Here is an 18,578-nt window from a genome sequence, read left to right as displayed (position 1 = left end):
CTGCAATTCAGATACCCTTCTAGCAGAAGTAATGGCCAACAAAAAGGCAGTCTTCCAAGACAAAAACTTCAATTCAGACGTAGCTGCAGGTTCAAAAGGAGGCAAAGTAAGCTTCTCCAACACAAAATTGAGATCCCAGGAAGGAGTAGGAGCTCTACGTGGGGTCTTATATTTTTGCCCTCTAAGAAATTGCTTAAACAAAGGGTGAGAAAATAAAGGAGTGTCACAATCATAGTGAGCAGAAATGGCTGCAGCATGAACTTTCACAGAGGAAAATGACAAACCCTTGTCTAGTAACTCAGTAAGGTACTGCAGTGTAAAACTCAAATTAGGTACCGAGACATCAAAGTCCTTTGTTGTGCTCCAAAGAAAAAATCTCTTCCATTTATCAGCATAAACTTTTCTAGTGCTGGGCCGCCTAGCTTCCAAAATGACATCTAAAACCTGTTGAGGAAGCTGAGAACCCACAGACTCTAAAACAGAATACGCCAGGCCGTTAGATGCAGGGACAGCACCCTGACATTGAGCAAATGACTGCTTGACTGGGACAACAAGTGAGGAAGCTGTGGCAAAGGCCAAGGAGGCTCCTGAATTAAACTCCTCAGCAGAGGATACCAGTGCTGTCGTGGCCAATCTGGTGCTATTAAGATCATGCAAGGCTTGACCCGCCTGACCTTCAAGAGAACCTTGGTAAGGAGAGGCAGAGGAGGAAAAGCATAGACGTGAAGGTTGTTCCAACTGAAAGATAGAGCATCCACTTTCCAAGCTTTTGGGTGAAACATCTTTGTGCAAAATTTTGGTAGTTGGAAATTTAGAGGAGAAGCGAACAGATCTATGTCTGGAGTTCCCCAAGCCACTGTCAACTGTTGAAATACCTGAGGATCCAATTTCCATTCGTGGGGATCCACAATTTGTCTGCTCAATACATCTGCTAGGGAGTTCTGTGCTCCTGGCAGAAACCGTGCTTGAAGAGTGATGTGCAAACCCAGAGCAGTCTCCCACAATATCATAGCTTGTCTGCAAAGAGGATAAGAATGGGTCCCCCCCTGCTTGTTGATGTACCACATGACTGTAGTGTTGTCTGTTTGTATCAACACCTGTCCTGGTTGAAGTAGGCCCTTGAAAGCCATCAGGGCATACTGGACTGCTAACATCTCCTTCATGTTGATATGCAAATGCTGTAGTTTGGGAGGCCACGTGTCTTGAATCCATTTCCCATTGAAGTGTGCTCCCCAAGCCAGGTCTGAGGCACCCGTCGTTAAGATCTGACTCGCCTATGGTCGAGTCACAGAGAGTCCCTTTGTTTAGGTGACATTCCTGTGCCCACCACAAGAATTCCTTCTGGATGCAAGGTATTATTGGAATGACAGTGTCCAAATCGTGGCAGTGTTGAGTCCATACACTTTTGAGATACCATTGTAGCTTCCTCATATGCAGTTTGGCATTGGGAAGTACCAGAATGCAAGATGCCATGAACCCCAAGGCTTGAAGGACTGTCCTTGCAGTCAGCCTGGACAGTACTGATAATCGCTGGAAGTATAGAGGAAGAGTTCTTTGTTTGTCCGGGGTCAGAAAAGCCATCTGAGAGGCTGTATTCAGTCTCACACCCAGAAAGCACATGTCCTGAGAGGGTACTAGACTGGACTTTGTTTCGTTCACAGAATACCCTAGGCACCTTAAAACTGCCATTACATACTGTAGCTGTAGAAGTAACCTGTCTTTGTCCTGAGCTAGAATCAGGCAATCGTCCAGATAAGGATAAATTTGTATTCCCCTCAGTCTTAAGAAAGCTATTATAGGAGCCAGAACCTTTGTGAACACCCTGGGCGCAGTAGATAAACCAAAGGGCAATGCAGAGAACTGATAATAAGAAGTGCCAGCCCGAAAATGCAGGACTCTCCTGCAGCTGGGCCTGATAGGAATGTGAAGATAGGCCTCTTTGAGATCCAGAGATACCATCCAGTGATCTTTGCCTATCAGAGGCAGAAGTTGCTGTAAAGTTAACATCTTGAACTTTGGAATGTCTAGGTATGTATTGAGAATGGACAAATCCAGAATAGGCCTCCAAGTATTTCCTTTCTTTGGCACTAGGAATAGTCGAGAATAAAACCCTAGGCCTTCTTCTGACGGAGGTACCACCTGGATTGCCCCCATCTGTAAAAGCAAAGAAATTTGTTCCTGAGCCTCCAGCCTTTGCTGAGGAGGTACATCTGGCATGCCTTTGAAAGGGGGAAAAGTGTGAAAATAAAACTTGTAGCCTTGATTTATTATGTCCAACACCCATCTGTCCTGGGTGACCAAATGCCAATTTTGTTTGAAAAGTGCCAACTTTCCTCCTAGAGGAGCTGCCAGAAAGGAAGGATCTGGCAGCTGGAGATACAGGTCATTGGGTCTGTTTACAAAAAGGCTGACCCCTGCCCTCACCAGAAGATTGTGCAGGAGAACTCCAAGTCCTAGGTCTGAAAGAACCCTGAGCGTGAGCCCTGCCCCTACCACGTCTAGACCTGCCCTTAGACTGAAAATCTGAAGAAGGGTAAGACCATCCTCTTGCAGGCCAATTCCTGCTAAACTTAGGGGGCTGCACTTGCAAAAATTCCTTAACTGTCTGCATAGACTTAGCTTTGTCTTCCACTTTTTTCAAAACTGACTCCACAGGGGAACCAAAAGAACTTCAGATTGAAGGGGAGCATCCAAAATCCGAGCTTTAACATGCTCTGACAAATTTTGATCCTTAAGCCAGGCATGTCTACGAATAACTGAACCAGTAGCAGCTACCCTGGAAGAAGCCTGAAGGGCATCGAAGCCACACTGCAAGGAATGTTTACCAACTTGATCTGAAGCATGAACCAAGTCCTGCAATTCCTTACACTCTATACCCTCAGATAAAGCATCTACCTTAGATTTCAATTGACCTAACAGAAAGTTCTGATACTTCAGCATATGGAATTGGCAATTTAAAGCCCTCATAGCTAACGTAGAAGAGGTGTACACTTTTTTACCCCACCTATCCAACGCTCTAGAATCTTTATCCAAAGGAACTGGATTCTTAACCACAGAAGCCCTGACCCCCTTAGGCCCTTGACTAATAGTTTCCGGGTCAGCTCTAGGGCTCTTATACAAATATTTATGTGCCTCTGGAACTCTGTAATACCTGTCTGGCTTGACAGGGACAGGGGGTAAAAAATCAGGATTAAGGGAAGCTTCAGAAAAAACATCCTGAACAACATCTAAAACAGGGGGAATAGCCAAAGGTCTATGTTGTGGCAAAAACAAAAATTCCCTAAGCTTTTTACAAGAATCTGAAAAATCCTGACCTTCCCACTTGAAATACTCCCTCATGGAATGCAAGGTTTCAGAAAAGGAAAAATCCTCTGGAGGTGAAGCAGAAGGACAGGAATCCTCTGCATCCGAATCAGAATAGGGAGGAAAATCCTCAGCTGAGGACTCAGAGAAATCTGAGGAATGTTCCATTCCCTCTAAATCTGTCTCCACCCTAGGCCTCTTCTCTGGAGGGGGCATAGAACCCCTGATCAAAGTAATCAAATCCTCTGCCATTTTCAACATATGCTTTTTAGGAACAGAGCCCGAAGAACCAGGGCTGTGGCCTGTACCAGAAATACCAAGTCTAGCCTTAGCAGGGCCTTTAGTGACTGAAGTAGAAGGCCTAATAACCTTTTGTAAGGATGGAACCACAGAAACTTGAGAAGCACCCTCGGCCTGACCTAACTCCTGAGAGGCCAACTCCTGCAAAAGTAAAGGTTCCCCCTGGGATTCAGCCGAGACCTTGGCTGGATCCACAGATTCAACCGTAGATTCCATAGAACCGGCATCCGCAACGGACGACTCATCCGGTTTAGACCTTAAGGATTTATCTTTTTGCTTTTTTGCGGTAGCGGGCGTCGGAGGATCCGACGGCATGCTGTAGTTACACCGCTTACCGAAAACAAGCCTAGCACAGTCTAATCTGCATTTAATGGTGCGCTTATTAAATCTAGCGCAAAAGCGACACCCGACTATGTTGTGTTCAGGCCCTAAGCAAGGAATACAGAGAGAATGATAGTCCCTATGAGGTATCTGTTTCCCACAAGAAATACGATTATTAACTTTTTCTGACATCCGGATTAACTGAGGCAAGAAAAGACAAAAATTTTCCCCAATGGGGTACTTAGCCCAACTTGGTCTTCGGTCTGAAACTCGAAAATTGAAAATTTCAGAACGCCGAACGGCACTTGCAAACGCTGCTTCTGCTTCGGACCACGTGGCAAGAAAGACTGAGGATATGGCATCGGTCATGCGCTTAAGTACTACTACGTACTGACGTCAGCTCCGGGCGCCCATGACCGACGCCAGCCTAACTCTTTGGTATTCGGGCTGACCGAGGACAGCGGACTACCCACAGGTTATGACTGCAGCAATGTGAGACGAAGAACATCTGATAATGGCTGGCTCCCAGCTGGAAGCGCAGATACCTCCTTGATGCCTCGTCTATTTTTATATGGTAGTCAGCGTCTTGGAGATCGAGAGCACATCCAATAGTCTTTCCCTAACTACTGGAGTATTGACTGCAGTGTTACCATCCAAAACTTGTCCTTTTTTATGGATTCGTTAAATCTGCTGAGGTCCAATATTGGCCTCCAGTCTCTGATTTGTTTTGGGACTAAAAAAAACCTTGAGTAAGTTCCGGATCCTATCTAATCTGCTGGCACGGGCTGGATGACTCTTTTTGAGAGCAACTTGTTGATCTCCACAGTTGCCTGATCCCTGTGATTGGGAGGAACATCTGGGATCTTATGGGGAACAAGCAGTGGAAGGGAAAAGGGTATGATATAGCCTCTGGTAATAACTCTTTGTACCCACTTGTCTTGGGTTATATTTAGCCAGGCTTCTGGATACAAAGAGATGCGACCCCCGACTGGCCCCAGAAAAACGCAGTTGGGCCCCATATCAGGAGCGCTGATAAGGCTGCCCTCGAAAGGAACCATGGCCTTGCTGATACTGCGGACTGCCCCTGCCTCTAGGGTGACATCTGCCATTTCCTCCTCTTTTGCCTCTGAAGGAGGATTCACTCTGTGTGTCTGGAAAGGCCCTCTGGGACTTTTTGAACCACATCTTACCTCCCCCCTTTGACCTTTGGGGTATGGTTGAGAGGGGACGGTAAAATGGACTCCCACGGCAGAGAGAGTCTTTCCTTCCTGTTCACATCGAGTAAGTGTATCTTTCACCTAGAAACCAAACAAGGAGGAACCATCAAATGGGGCATTGGTGAAGATGGACTTAAATGGCTCCGCAAAATTACACAAGCGCATCCAGGAGTGGCGCCTAAGGGCAACTCCTGAACCCTCTTGCTCTGCTCGCTCCATCAGCCGCATGAAATACGAGCCACATGGAGGAGTTAACTACAGAATTTAGGGTGGACAACTGAGCAGAGATCCTATCCGGGACTTCCTCAGGACAAGCACCCTGTATGGAATCTCCTAACTCCTTGAAGAGATCCCTCTGCAACCTCATGAAATGGGTAAGAAAGTTCAGGGATCGAAGTGTAAAGGCCACTGAACTAAATATGCGCTTCCCAAATCTGTTGAGACTCCTTTTTTGGCAGATGTACAGAGGAAGAAGTCTCCACCAACTCCTTCTTCGTGTCTGCTGCCACCACCATGGCATCTATGGGAATGCCTTTAGACAAGAATTATTTTCCAGGAGGAGCAGACAGGAACTTATTTGGTCTTATAGGTACTGGCTTCACGGCATCCGGAGTATCCCACAACTTCCGACTAACCAGATCCATTAGCTCATCAAAAGGTGGAGACACCCAAGAGGCAGAGGGTTGAGACCCAAAAGCCTTCATGTACGATGACTCCTCATCAGACGAGTTGACAGTGGGCCAGTTGCACCTCTGTTTAAGGATCTCTAGAATGTCCACAAAGGAGACATCATCAGAGGATGACTTAGGGGACCCCTCTGACTCATCGGGGTCAGTGTCCGATGTCAGAGATTCATCCTGGGGGTCAATATGCTTCCGCTTGCATACTCTCTTCCACTGGGGCTCCTCAAAAGGACCCTCTGGGGATGCCCTGGAAGACTGGGGCCACCAGCCGGTGGCTCCTGAGGCTGTGGGTCTCTGCTGTCTCCGGAGAGAGTAGGGATTGAGACCAAAGTGGGAGCCCTGGGGGGAAGAGTGCTTGTACCACTGGCAGGGGCTGTAGATTGTGACAGCACACTCCTCATCACCTCTAAAGCAGATCTCTCTGGCTCTGAAGACCACCCCCACTCCGAAGAGACAAAGGACGGTACCAGAGCCAGAGCCATCTGCTCCGAGATAGATGCAGGATCCAAGCTCACTCTGGCGGACTCACCGAGAGGAAGGCTCGGAACCGACAAAAATCGATTCAAAACCTCCCCCTCTGTGCTGACAGAAGAGCTTCGGTCCCTGGACACGACGGATGGAGCCGAATGTGTCTGAGCCAAACTCGGCTCCAATGCAACAGCAAGGGGAGCCAGAATCAAGGGTTCCTCTGTTGGTAACAAGCACTCCGGCTCCAAAAAACCAACACTGTTCTGAAGATTTGACCATCAAAAAGACTGGTAGGGACTCTACAGACTGGCTCTGAGAAGCAGAGTCAACTATTTGCACGGATTCAGCAGTCGGCACCGAAGTATCTGTGACTGATTCAAAAACCACAGTGCTCTCCTTCGGCTTTTATTAATTTGGCAGGCGGCTCAGAAACACTAGCCAGTGCCGGAGAAGGCCTTTTTGAACCTTTAGATTTTGAGTCAGATCTTGACTTTGAAGACTTAGACGAAGAAGCTCAAAGAACCAGACAAAGCTTCCTCGAAGGTTGGCTTCAAAAGACCCCTGAGTATCAGTTTGTTCTTTCTCTCCTGCAACACTCTAGGAGAGAAAGCATGACAGAACAAACATGATTCTTGCAAATGGATGGCTCCCAAACAGTAGACACAGTTACTGTGGCCATGGGTCGAAGACATTTTCTGGGAGCACGTCATACATTTTTTAAACCCAGAGGGTTTGTGCTCCTTTCTATCCTTAGACATTGCAACCCACAAGCAATCAGAGGGAAAGAGAAAGAGAAAAGGAATGGCTGAGGACTAGGTCCTCTAACTAAAATGGGCCTAGCCCTGCAGATGAATTACACAAGGACTAGGTCCTCTAAGTTAAACAGGCCTAGCCTTGTGTAAGATAAAAAAACTAGATTTTCCACTAAACACTAGACAGATTCAGTCACACAGGAAAATATTTTAAATAAAATACAGTGGAAGCAACACAAGGACTAGGTCCTCTAAGTTAAACGGGCCTAGCCCTGTGAAGAACCGGGTCTTCTAATTCAAACAGACAAAGAAGGCACAACACACACACAAAACACACGCTCAAGGGTAGCAAATCAACAGCTGTAAGAAATTAAGATTTTAGTGGGTGCCCGCTAAAGACCACCAGTCAACAATAATCGCTTGACAGGAAATAATCAATAGGAGCCCCTATTGATTAAAAATGGTGAACTCGCCAAACTACTTCTCTAGACAAGAAAAAACGCAAGTGCGTCTAACTACTGAAATACAGGAGACTACTATACTAGTCACACAAGGCCACAAGGCAATTTAGGTAAATCCTAACTGTAAATAACAGGAAAAAAGGGTGAAACCGCCAAAACTAACGGTTTAGATAAAGCGCAATTGGGCCTAACTACTGGTACACAGGATACCACTAATAAGGTCACACAACAACCACAAGACAATAAAGATAAAGTCCTATAATGTATATATTCAATAACTATGCAAAAAAAAAAAATACTAGAATAATGAAATTTGCAAAAACTTAGCCAGAGCCAAGAGAAGCACATCCAAACTCGTCGACGCAGCAAACGAGATCTGGGGATTGCACTGGTGCAGCATGGGATACCTGTTTAGCCACGAGCCAACCAGAAGTCTTCGAGCTTGAAAATCGGCCGAGTCGGAGCCGAGGATCGGCTCCGAACCCATATACAAAAATGAAGGTGAGATTGGACTACCTAACATTGTGAGTTTCAAGGACAGAGAAGCTTATTGTTCATGCTAAGGTTGTTTTCATTATGAGATTGTATTATTTCATTTAGCAAACGGCTATCAGTGTTTGTGCATTAAAATTTGAAATAAAAGTTTTAAATATCTCTAATCATTATAGTTGTAGAAGTAAAGAAGAAAACAGTAAGCACACTGATAGGTTTGAACAGCGATTATGGTAACTGTGGAGAAATAGCCAAGCAATGGGACACTGGATTGGTTGGGGAGCTGATCCATTACCCTGCTTAGGGCCCCATTTGACCATGATCCGGCTCTGACCTCATGCCCAAACAGAGAACAATTTAGTAAAATGTGCCTAATTAATGGAATGTTTCCTGGCAGCTTTGACATCTCCTGAAACTCCAGGAAGGAGTTCTAGTGGGAACAGAGTATTTAAATGAGGACCCAGTTCTGAGGTAGTGCTGTCTTTCACCCCAATGAAGAAAAGTTCCTTGGCCTGTACCATAATATTTTACTGTGTACCAAGAACCTCAGAATGCGAAACTACATCTTTCTCAGCCAAAAAAGAACAATGAGTGAGTGAATGAAGGGAACTGTTGCAGAGAGGACTTTCCTGTCATAGTAAATAAATTGTGCATTATAAATTCCTTCTTACAGGAGGAAGAACACACTGCTCCAAAAGTGATGAAAATTTCAATCTTGTGGATGCATCACTCTAAAAGCTGCCTAATCAGATATTTACAAATCCTGTATAACAGCAGAGGGCTAAAATTATTGTTCAGGGAGTCTGCCAGCTCTTTCAGCTTCTTCAGAGATGCAAATGTCTGACAGGGTAATGTTTTAGTCTATGGCCCACTACCTTTCTGCACAACGTGCAAACCTGCATGCTGCTGTTTTGCAACAAGATAGTTTGGTTGCCTGAAAAAAAAAACAAGAGATGTTCTGGTCTCAGGTACCATTCCAGAGGTTTGAGAGCAAGAAATGTGTGTTTATGTGAAACCTCCACTCTTGCGGGATCAACATTCCTTATTAAAAGGAAGGAGACCAGATGGACTCCCCAAATAACAAATGAAGCATCTTTTATCAATTCTTGTGATACACTCTGCTGCAGAATGAGAAGATCCACACTGAGATTAGTGGGAAATGTCCACAAATCATAAGCCCGATAGCAATGCTCTAATATTAAAAGAAAGTCACATCTACAAGTGTGCAAAGGGAACAGAGATGCTCATGTCTACCACAAAATCCACAAGGTAGAGAAGGGATGGACCCTAGGCATTCTACTCTCATACAGTCCCAGACTAGCTAAACTTATGACTTCCTGGGTATCCTCTATAAGCATGAAAGCCCATCACTGAAGACTACTCAGTTTTGCCTTAGTAATGGTAGACTTATGGTCTGGGGTCAGACAAGACTTCTCCCAGACTTTGAATATTTCCAAGGTCTGCAATACTGCAGCTTCCAAGGCAGAACTGCCATCAGAATGCCACTTGAGGTCACAAGAAGCCAGGTCCTTAAAATCTTCATTCCACATCCCATAGATGTCCCCAGTCAAGGTCAATGTTTCACCAACCTTGCTGAGAAGAATCAGGACAATGCCACTCTGACCCCCACAAAGTTGCAGAATCGTTTGCCAGAATCTCTGAGGCCACCCAAAAGTCATTATTTATGGCTTCATTAAATTACTCCACACACAGGTCTTTACTTCAATAACTGCCATTACTGTTGCCTTCCTGATCTGTCAATACTTATCACTTAGTTCTGGTGGCACAGAATGGATGACATTGTTCTTAAACTTCATGTCCACAAGACTGTCACTGAATTATTACCATAGAAAGCAATTATCTGCTTTTATTTACAGTTTCTTGATACATTTGCCTGGAATGCTGAGTTCAACAGAGTCGGTTCAAACTCTAATGCCGCTGAACTCCAATATTTGGAAGAATGTTTTACAGATATGCAAGTTAAATTCATTCCTTACAAAAACGTGATGGACACTCCCAGTCTACCCTCACTACACATTTGGGTTCCGCAGGTCTGATCATTGTCTTTGTTGCTCCAGTTGTTTGAATCAGCTCATTACAAAAAAAATGTTAAGTGAATAATCTCAATAGACACAGTCACTTTTCAGGGGCAACCCAAGTAGCAATGTCTGGTTAAGGACTTATTCAGAGCCACACACTAGGAAAACTGAGGTTGTGAGAATCAAAGCCAGGACAATTGAAGGGTCTAGGAGTAATAGCACAATGTCTCAAACCTTTGCACCAGGCTGCCAAAACTACCAAGTTGTGCTTTGCTGACAATGTAGCTCCTTTCCTGACCAATCATCCAGAACGTTTTACCTCAAATCTGATAACACAGCTACAATGTTAGTCAGTCAGTGATCTGGTCCCATATACAGTTGTAAACAGCCTGGTATTCAAACATAGTGATCATTCTGGCCAATCCATGACTAGCACAGAAATCCAGTAGAGAGTCAAAGTCAGGGCTTAGACCAAACATGCTACACCTCCCAGTCATGTTCTTCTAGGTATCTCCATCATTCCTCATGTAAGAGTTGATGTCCCAGCAGAACTACACTATGAGTAGACGGTACCGTATCAAGCCACACTCCCAAGGTTTTTAAGAAGGCTGAACATTCTCAACAGCCAATAGGCCAATATGCACAAACAATGCTCCTTTCTGCTACCTGCAATCTACATGAGGTGACTCATATTGCCACTCCCATGGTGCAGAAGGATGAAGCTGTGACCCAGATGACCCACCTTCAGGTGTTTTGTTGTACTGCATTTGTTTACATATCTGCTGTATGGCAGTCCCAACATTCTCAGGTTTATCTTATTTCTGTGTCAAGTTTTTAAAGTGAAACAAAATTACTTTTTCTCTTCTTCCTCCTAATTTAAATGAACTCCTCCATGAACTCCTACATCTTAAATTATTATTCTGTTTGATTTTCCTCCCTCAGTTATTTCACTTCTTTGAAAAGCTATGTGAGCCTGTCCTAACACTGTAAACTAGCATCATCTGTGCAGTAGATTCTACCCAATCACTTCACACAGACACTTTAGCAAATGAAAAGCAAGCAAGAAGAGTAAGGAACATTTCCAACTTATCCTGCCAATTATATTTAGTGTCTTACACTTCTTTTTTTCTTTTTTATAACTCTATTAAGGCAGGAGGTATCTCTGTGGCTGCTCTTTGCCCGATTCTTCCTTTCAAAACATTTCTAGTTCAATAGGCACATTCTATTTAGGGTGAGCCTACCTTATTAAAATGGTGGAACAACATACACTGCTTTACTGTGATAAAATTATTTGCATTGCCTCTTTTCTACAAGTTCTCATTTCTGAATAACTCATGCGTTTGTACCCAGCCAGTTTTGAGCTTACTGCTAGACAACATGCCTTGAATGATTAACTCCCAAGCCAGTGGGAATTGTGTCCTGCTTCACTTTCCTCCCTCTTCCAACTCCCTAGCCACCCCCGGACACCCATTATATTTACTCCGATCTCTACCCACTGACACACCCTCAAGGCACACCTCTTAAAAAGACACTACATCGCTATCTAATCTCACTACCCTTATAGTCAGTACTACAATATTAATGGAAGTCTTATTTCCCACTTACAACTTCCTGTACGACAGCACATACCCAATCAATAATATGCTCCTTTTTGCACAACTTACCCTAATTCTACCTCCTACTTCTTTCTTCTTCAACTCCTTCACCCCTACTACAAATAACAAACATCTATAAAAAACACACAACCTGTCATATCACTATCCATTACCCCCTACTTCCATAACTTAATCACCAACAAACCACCATCCACACCTCCCCAGTAATCAGACCAAACCTAGTTTCCAGCTCACCATTGTCAAGATCACTCCTCTATATGATGACTAAGACTCAAAAACATTTTTTTCTCCACCAAACACCACCAAAGACCTCATTCAGAGTATCTTCCATAATCTTTATACTCTTTCTTAATAGTGACATTGAAACCAACCCGGGCCTACCAACTCCATTTAATCAATATCACAACTACTCCCTTCCTACACTGGCCTGTGCCTTTCTCGAGCATATAGCATCAGAAACAAGCTAGACCACCTAAGTGCTTTTATTTCACAGCATAACCCAGACATTATAGCAGTCACAGAATCTTGGGTCAAAATGCTCTCGCCAATTTCCAACACTTTCTAAACTCCTACAAGTATGTCAGTGATGGCAGGCAATGTAAATGACCACATGAAGGCTCTCTAATTTTGTACAGTGAGAACCTAAACCCAACAGCTAGTGCCCAAGGAAACTCTTCCTCAGACTCTGGCCCTAACTTGATTCTCCTAAAATTTCCATCTCACAAAGGAAAATCATTTCTGATTGCTACAACCTAACACCACCTGCTTCTCTAGATACATTCAAATCACTTATGAGTAATATTTTTAATAACTGTCCCAGGTCTCCTTCAACTCATAAAATAACCAGCAAAACCTAACCTCAGGTCCTCCAAACACTCCACACTCCACTTGATTATTACTAACATACCAAACTCCATTGCTAACAAACATTCTGCCACCATCACTAAGCAACCACTGCCCAATCACCTTTTTAGTTGTCAACCACCCTTTACAACTACCGTTGATACTAAAAACCTTCAGAAACAAGAGTAGCACAGATATATTCAAACTCAGAACCTTTCTCACAACCCACAGCTGAAATCATATACTCTCCTTACATGACCCTAATACAGCAGCTGCAAGTCTAACCAACTTACTACTTCAGCTAAAAGATAAATTCTTCCCACTTATCCATAGGCTTTATAAACCTACCAAAACTGAACGGCTATTCACTGAACTCGAACATCTTTTAATTCTGAGGGGTGAAGCATGACAAAAATATAAACAGACTTCCACAACTGACAACTGCACTTCCTTTATAGTCTTGTGTAGCCTAGACAAGAAGTCCATCAGAAGGCACAAAACAAATCTCCAAACAAAGAAACAAATTACCCTCTTATATTCCCTCAAATGCTGTTGGAAAGAGGTTAACCTACTTAGGGGAATTAAACCTCATCATGATACCCTGTCTAAAAACACCATTCAGTGTAGTACAAGCAAAACCTCATCCAAAATACTTCCTTAAAGAATTTAGCAATCTCCCTTCAATAAATTCCACATCTCCTGCAGATCATACATTGCCCATACCATCATTCATCCCCCTTTTCCATTTCAAATGCATACATCTGAAAGAAGTCTCTATTCTACTTGAAAATATTTCCACGGACACCCCTCTTGGATCTGACAACATAAACCCCTGGTTCATATATTACAATAGGAAGCATCAATGCCTTCCTCTCACCCACATATATAATCTATGTCTTACACAAAGCATCATGCCACATATTTGGAAAACTGCTCTAATTAAACCCCTTCCAAAACAAATTGACCCAAACGATACCTTTCACTTCTGTGTAATATTCATCCTCCCAATTCTGGGAAAAATTTTTGAAAAGATAGTCTGCACCCAAGTCTTCCTCTATATCCAGCAGTACCACCTGCTCTTCTCCAAACATGGAATGTGGTCTGGACGAAGTAGTATGACAGCACTCTGGTCCCTAACTGATGACATTCTGCTAAACTCTGCTAGTGGCCGTCTTTCAGGTGCCTAATTTATAGACATGACAAAGATATTTGAATTTGATCACTAACTGAAATTGGTATCAGTCCAGATACTGCTCCCTAGTTTAAAAATGTCCTCGCTGATAGACACTTCAGTGTTAAAATAGGATCCTTCCAATCAAAATTTGCACCCATTATAGGTTCATAGGTAAGTACTAGGCTAGCTGCCCTTGTGGACTATTACCAAAGGTGTACTACAAGGGTCAATGAGTGCCCCCTCCTCTTCTCCAAATTCATAAACTTCCTTGTGACCTCCCCCATCTCCTGCTTATTCTGTATGCTGATGACATGGTCACTTTCATGCCAACATTCAGTCCCAACTCCAGTCAAACTTATATAAGCTCCACCAATGGCTCACAAACCATAAACTACTTCTCAACCCCACCAAGACCAAAACTATGCTTTTTGGAACTCTACAGAAAACTCAGCAAGCACTTTGATCTACACAACCATTCCACAGACACAATCTCCAACTTCATATACCTAAGACTGTGGCTTGGTCAGTCACCAAACTTCCATTTCCACATAAACAAAGTGAGAGCCCAAATAAACTCCCTCTTCTTCTGGGCCAAAAAGATCTCCCTTTTTCTATCCCAACTAGCCAGAACAGCCAGTGGCAAAAGAGTTCTCCTTTCTCAACTTGAATATGTGCTGCTGAGTTTTGCCTCCAAGAAAAACACTGCTACGCTCCAGACCATCTGAAACAGCATCTGCTGATTCATTACAAATTCGTCTCTCTGTGAGCATCACTGTGTCACCCTAGAAAAAAGACATATGGCTACCCATAAAACAAAATATAACACATGTTTAGGATCACGACTCTGCAAACTACTCCATCTCCACACTTTTACACCCCTTGCAACTCCTCATACAACCTGAGACAGTACTCACAAGGCACACCAACTCTCATTACCCCTAGAACCAAACTCTACAGCACTGCATATGCTTTCTCCTCTCAGGCACCTCTACTTGGGCAAGTTGTCTCCATCAACATTAACAAAATCAGCACTTGTTCCAAATTCAGAATGCAGCTCAAAAAGTACTTCTTCATCCAAGCCTAATGATCCCGCTTCAACACAGGACAGATCACCTAAACTATCTATTTTCAGAGACTTTTCTCCTCTCTCAAGATTCAGTGAAAATTGACCCACTTCTGGTTGACTGTTCATTGCATTATGTATGTTCACTTGAATGTATGTATATTTTTTCTATGTAATAAGTCGGACCGATTCTGTTACTGTTTACATTTCTGTATTTTTTGCTCGTGAAATGTTTTGTATTTCACCCAGGCTGTGTCTGAAATGTGTCAGTATTGATCAGTACGCTACCCTGGTAAACACATATAAATAAATAAATGTTCAATAAGTGGCTTGGGCTCAGAAAAGAGCAGGGCAGGAGGGTGGGAGGGAACTCTAGTAAGCAGTTCACCCCCCTGGGAGGAGCAAGTATCATTTGTCACTGCTTGGGTGGTACCTAGCAGTGCTACACCCACACAGTTTACACCTGGGAAGCACACTCTGAATAGTAGTGTGAAGATGTACCCATGCCAAGGATGACATATACATGGAGGCGTTCATGTTCCTGAGGTCTACCAGCTATTGCAGAGCTTCAGAGAATTACCAACATGGATAAGTGCTCCAAGGAGGGATGAAGGTCACTTGACCATTCAACTAACCTACTTATTACTTCCCAACTCTCATGGGGGCCTGGATTCAGCTCTTGCCCTGGGATAGGAGATGAGCCCAACCACCATACTGAACATAGAAAATGGTGTGCTCTGGTAGAAGAGATTGGAATGGGTCATAGGACTCCCTCTCAGCCCTGTGGCAATGTGTGATTGAGAATAGGAAGGGGCTTGGTGCACTGCTTCACAGGCCCAGTCAGTGTTCCCCAGGTGAAAGAATGAATGAACCAAATGGGAACAAGTAGGGGTCATTGGGTGAATTGAGTGGACAGGGATGAAAAAAATGAGGTGTTTTCTCTTGTGTCATAAGCTCAAATTGTACATCAGCCAACTTGGTGCTTATGTATATCTGCACACCCAGCCTAGACCTCACTCACGGACAATTAAAGAGTAGGAGAGAATCTACCTCAATCAAAAAGTCTAGTACCAGAGCTAATATTTTTTTTAGAGGTAAAGCCAGCTGTATCTAACTAGTAATCTTCAACTTCCTGCATAAACTCTCGTTCCTTCCCCAGCAATGAGGTGGCATTGCACATTCTAAGATCTAATCTCCATTGCAGGGTTACGTGGTGTAACACTTGAGCTTTGACTTGTGGGTGATAAGCCCATGACAGCTTCATGTAATTATAGTGGGCTGAGCCAGTAAATACTTACAGTGAACACCATATCCAGGCCTGCCTTTAGAGGTGTATATCAGTAACTCTGTTGCAAGCAAAATTCTGTTATTGTTTGAAAGTAGCACAATGAGGTAATTTTGTGGATCATTTTGTCTGGCGTCTCGTTTTAAACCAATCTGCCAAGACTAACTGTAACCAGAGGTATAAAATGCCATATAACACTGACTGAAATATTAAATAGGCATGCAGACTCTCCACCACTATAAGGTCACAATCCCAAGACAGGAAAAGTAATTCAAAGAAATAAATTTTGGTACACCATTACTAAAATGAAGTTTGTCCGTCTATGTAGTTAAAAACAGAACTACAATGAGAACAGAATTTGCATTTCATATGGAGTACTGCTAAAGGGTAGGTTTCCATAAATTTTTTAACCTGCATCATAGAACTGCTTGTAACAAAAATGACTAATAGTTACAAATAAAAGAAAGTAATGTCTTACAAGTGCATTATTTAAAACAAGCAGACTCTCATACCCTTTTAACAGTACACTGTATTCACAAACTTACCACTGTTCCCTTGAAAATGAAATGAAACAACGAATTCCAGGAGGAAGTGGAGACATTTTCTTTTCTGTGTTGATATTGTTGAAATCCAGGAAGCAAGTGTAACTAGCCCAGGTGTTTAATCAGAACCAGTTTCAATAAAAAAAAAAAACAGTGTCAAGTTGTCAAGTAATGCATATTGATATTATTTCCTTTGTAGATATTTGGTTCAGGCACTTGTATTTTCTACATCTCCATCTGCAAAGAGATATGAAAGGAATATAGCATATTCAGAAAATGAATTCAAGAGTCATTAAAAACATTAGTGAGTTAAACCAACAAGTCTACAAAACATTTCTTGGCACTTCATAGCCTAGGAGAACCACAAAATACAATGTCGGGTAATTTAACTCTAAACATTTATATTTTTACTTTAGATCTGCTGGCTGGGTTAGGGCACTGGTCTACAACAGTGTTCCAAACGTGTTTTTGAGGTACTGCTGAATATTTTTTTTTGAAAAAGCATACTGTGATGAGCCTCATTTTGTAGCATTTTAGGAAAATAAAGTACATGAAGTGCATGATTTTTTTTCAGCAAAAATAGCAAAGATATTGTAAGAAGATTTAACACGAACTAAAATAAGCACCTGAAGTACAGGTGATTATAAATCCACCTTTAACTACAGATGATTAAGAACTAAACTGTTAATGTTGTTCCAGACATCCTTACTGCCATCTTCATGGCAGAAATAGTCAGCAAAGTTCCACAAATTCCCAGGTACCTTCCTATATCAAAAATCATTATGGAGCATGTTGTTAATGCAGCCCACCCTACATCCCAAGAACTGCAGACCCATCAGCCTACCAAGTTTAATTTGTAAAACCACATAATGCAAAGTATTATATCTGATTTTATAAACATCATTTTAAAAAAAAGATTGAAAACACTTGTAACTGTCTCAAAATGTTCCACAACACTGAAACATCCTTTTCTGGTTTTATGAGGTACAAAACAATATCTTCTGCAAGTAAAACCAACTTTTCTTGATTACCATACCAATTATATCCTTGAATTTCTGAGCCCCTTATTTTCAGTTAGCTTTATTTGCAGATTATATTATTTTATTATTTTGAGAATACCAGAAAAGAACATTTTGTTGTAGTGGAATTTTTTGAGACAGTTTCTCAAGTCGTTTTGTGATATAAAATAAAAGAAGATAAAACAAAAGCTACAGAGGTAAACGACATAAGTAAATTAATCAATAAAATATCAACTTGTTCAGCAATACCCATAGGTGTTAGGGTTAAAAAGGATTCTGTTATAGCAGCTATGGATATGTGGGAAGAGACTAAACAAAGAATAATACAAAAACGGAAAAACTGGAAGCTCTTGTTTATGAATACAGTAAGATACAAGCAGTGAAAATGTTTTCAGTCCTTTTAGATTTATATACAGGTTAAGCATATTTTTATCAACCAGAAAAGTTTTAGACAATAATTAATAAATAGTTGAAGGAATTAATTTGGGAGGGGAAGAGGGCGAGAGATAATTGGGATAAGTTGATCCTCCTAACAGAACAAGGTGGTTTAAGATTACTTGATTTGTGTGGGCATTTTTAGAACTACACAGTTAAGGTTCATATATATAACACAACCAGAAGGTTATAAATCAAAGTGGAAAGGGATGATGATGAAGCAGAGTGGAGTTCGATAAATAAGGAGAAAGCAGGATTTTGGATACAGATCCTAAAGGATAATATCAACAACCATACATTCATTAAGCTGCAGAAAGAATTCTAAGAACCATTTGGATCAGGATTTGCAGGCAGAAACAAGAGCAATGTGGAAGAAAGATATCCAGACAGTTCCAATAGTAGTAGGAGCAACAGGCCTTATAAAAAAGAAACCACAATTGTATTTAGATAGTTAGCAATACATGTAATTCCACAGAAATTGCAGGAGTCATTACTGAGCACATTGCAGGTGCTGCGAAGAGCACTTCTGGCTGACATTAAAGATTGAAACAAGATTAACTTCATG

General features: G+C 42.3%; 1 protein-coding gene across 3 annotated transcripts in view; it reads right to left on the bottom strand.

Moving 5' to 3' along the window:
• The window catches only part of SLC37A1 (solute carrier family 37 member 1), an 815,749-nt gene that overhangs the window by 698,793 nt on the left and 98,378 nt on the right, over positions 1 to 18,578 (bottom strand). For all 3 annotated transcript variants that reach the window (XM_044072224.1, XM_044072226.1, XM_044072225.1), the window contains exon 2: positions 16,563 to 16,796. In XM_044072224.1, the coding sequence (XP_043928159.1) occupies positions 16,563 to 16,618 (56 nt within the window). In that variant the 5' untranslated portion in view covers positions 16,619 to 16,796. The remainder of the gene's footprint in view (positions 1 to 16,562; positions 16,797 to 18,578) is intronic.

This window comes from Protopterus annectens, chromosome 5.part0 (assembly GCF_019279795.1).
Source record: "Protopterus annectens isolate FY-2018-M chromosome 5.part0, PAN1.0, whole genome shotgun sequence".
Taxonomy (NCBI): domain Eukaryota; kingdom Metazoa; phylum Chordata; order Ceratodontiformes; family Protopteridae; genus Protopterus; species Protopterus annectens.
Note: the sequence above shows the minus strand (reverse complement) of the source record. Positions and strands in the feature narration are given on the sequence as shown.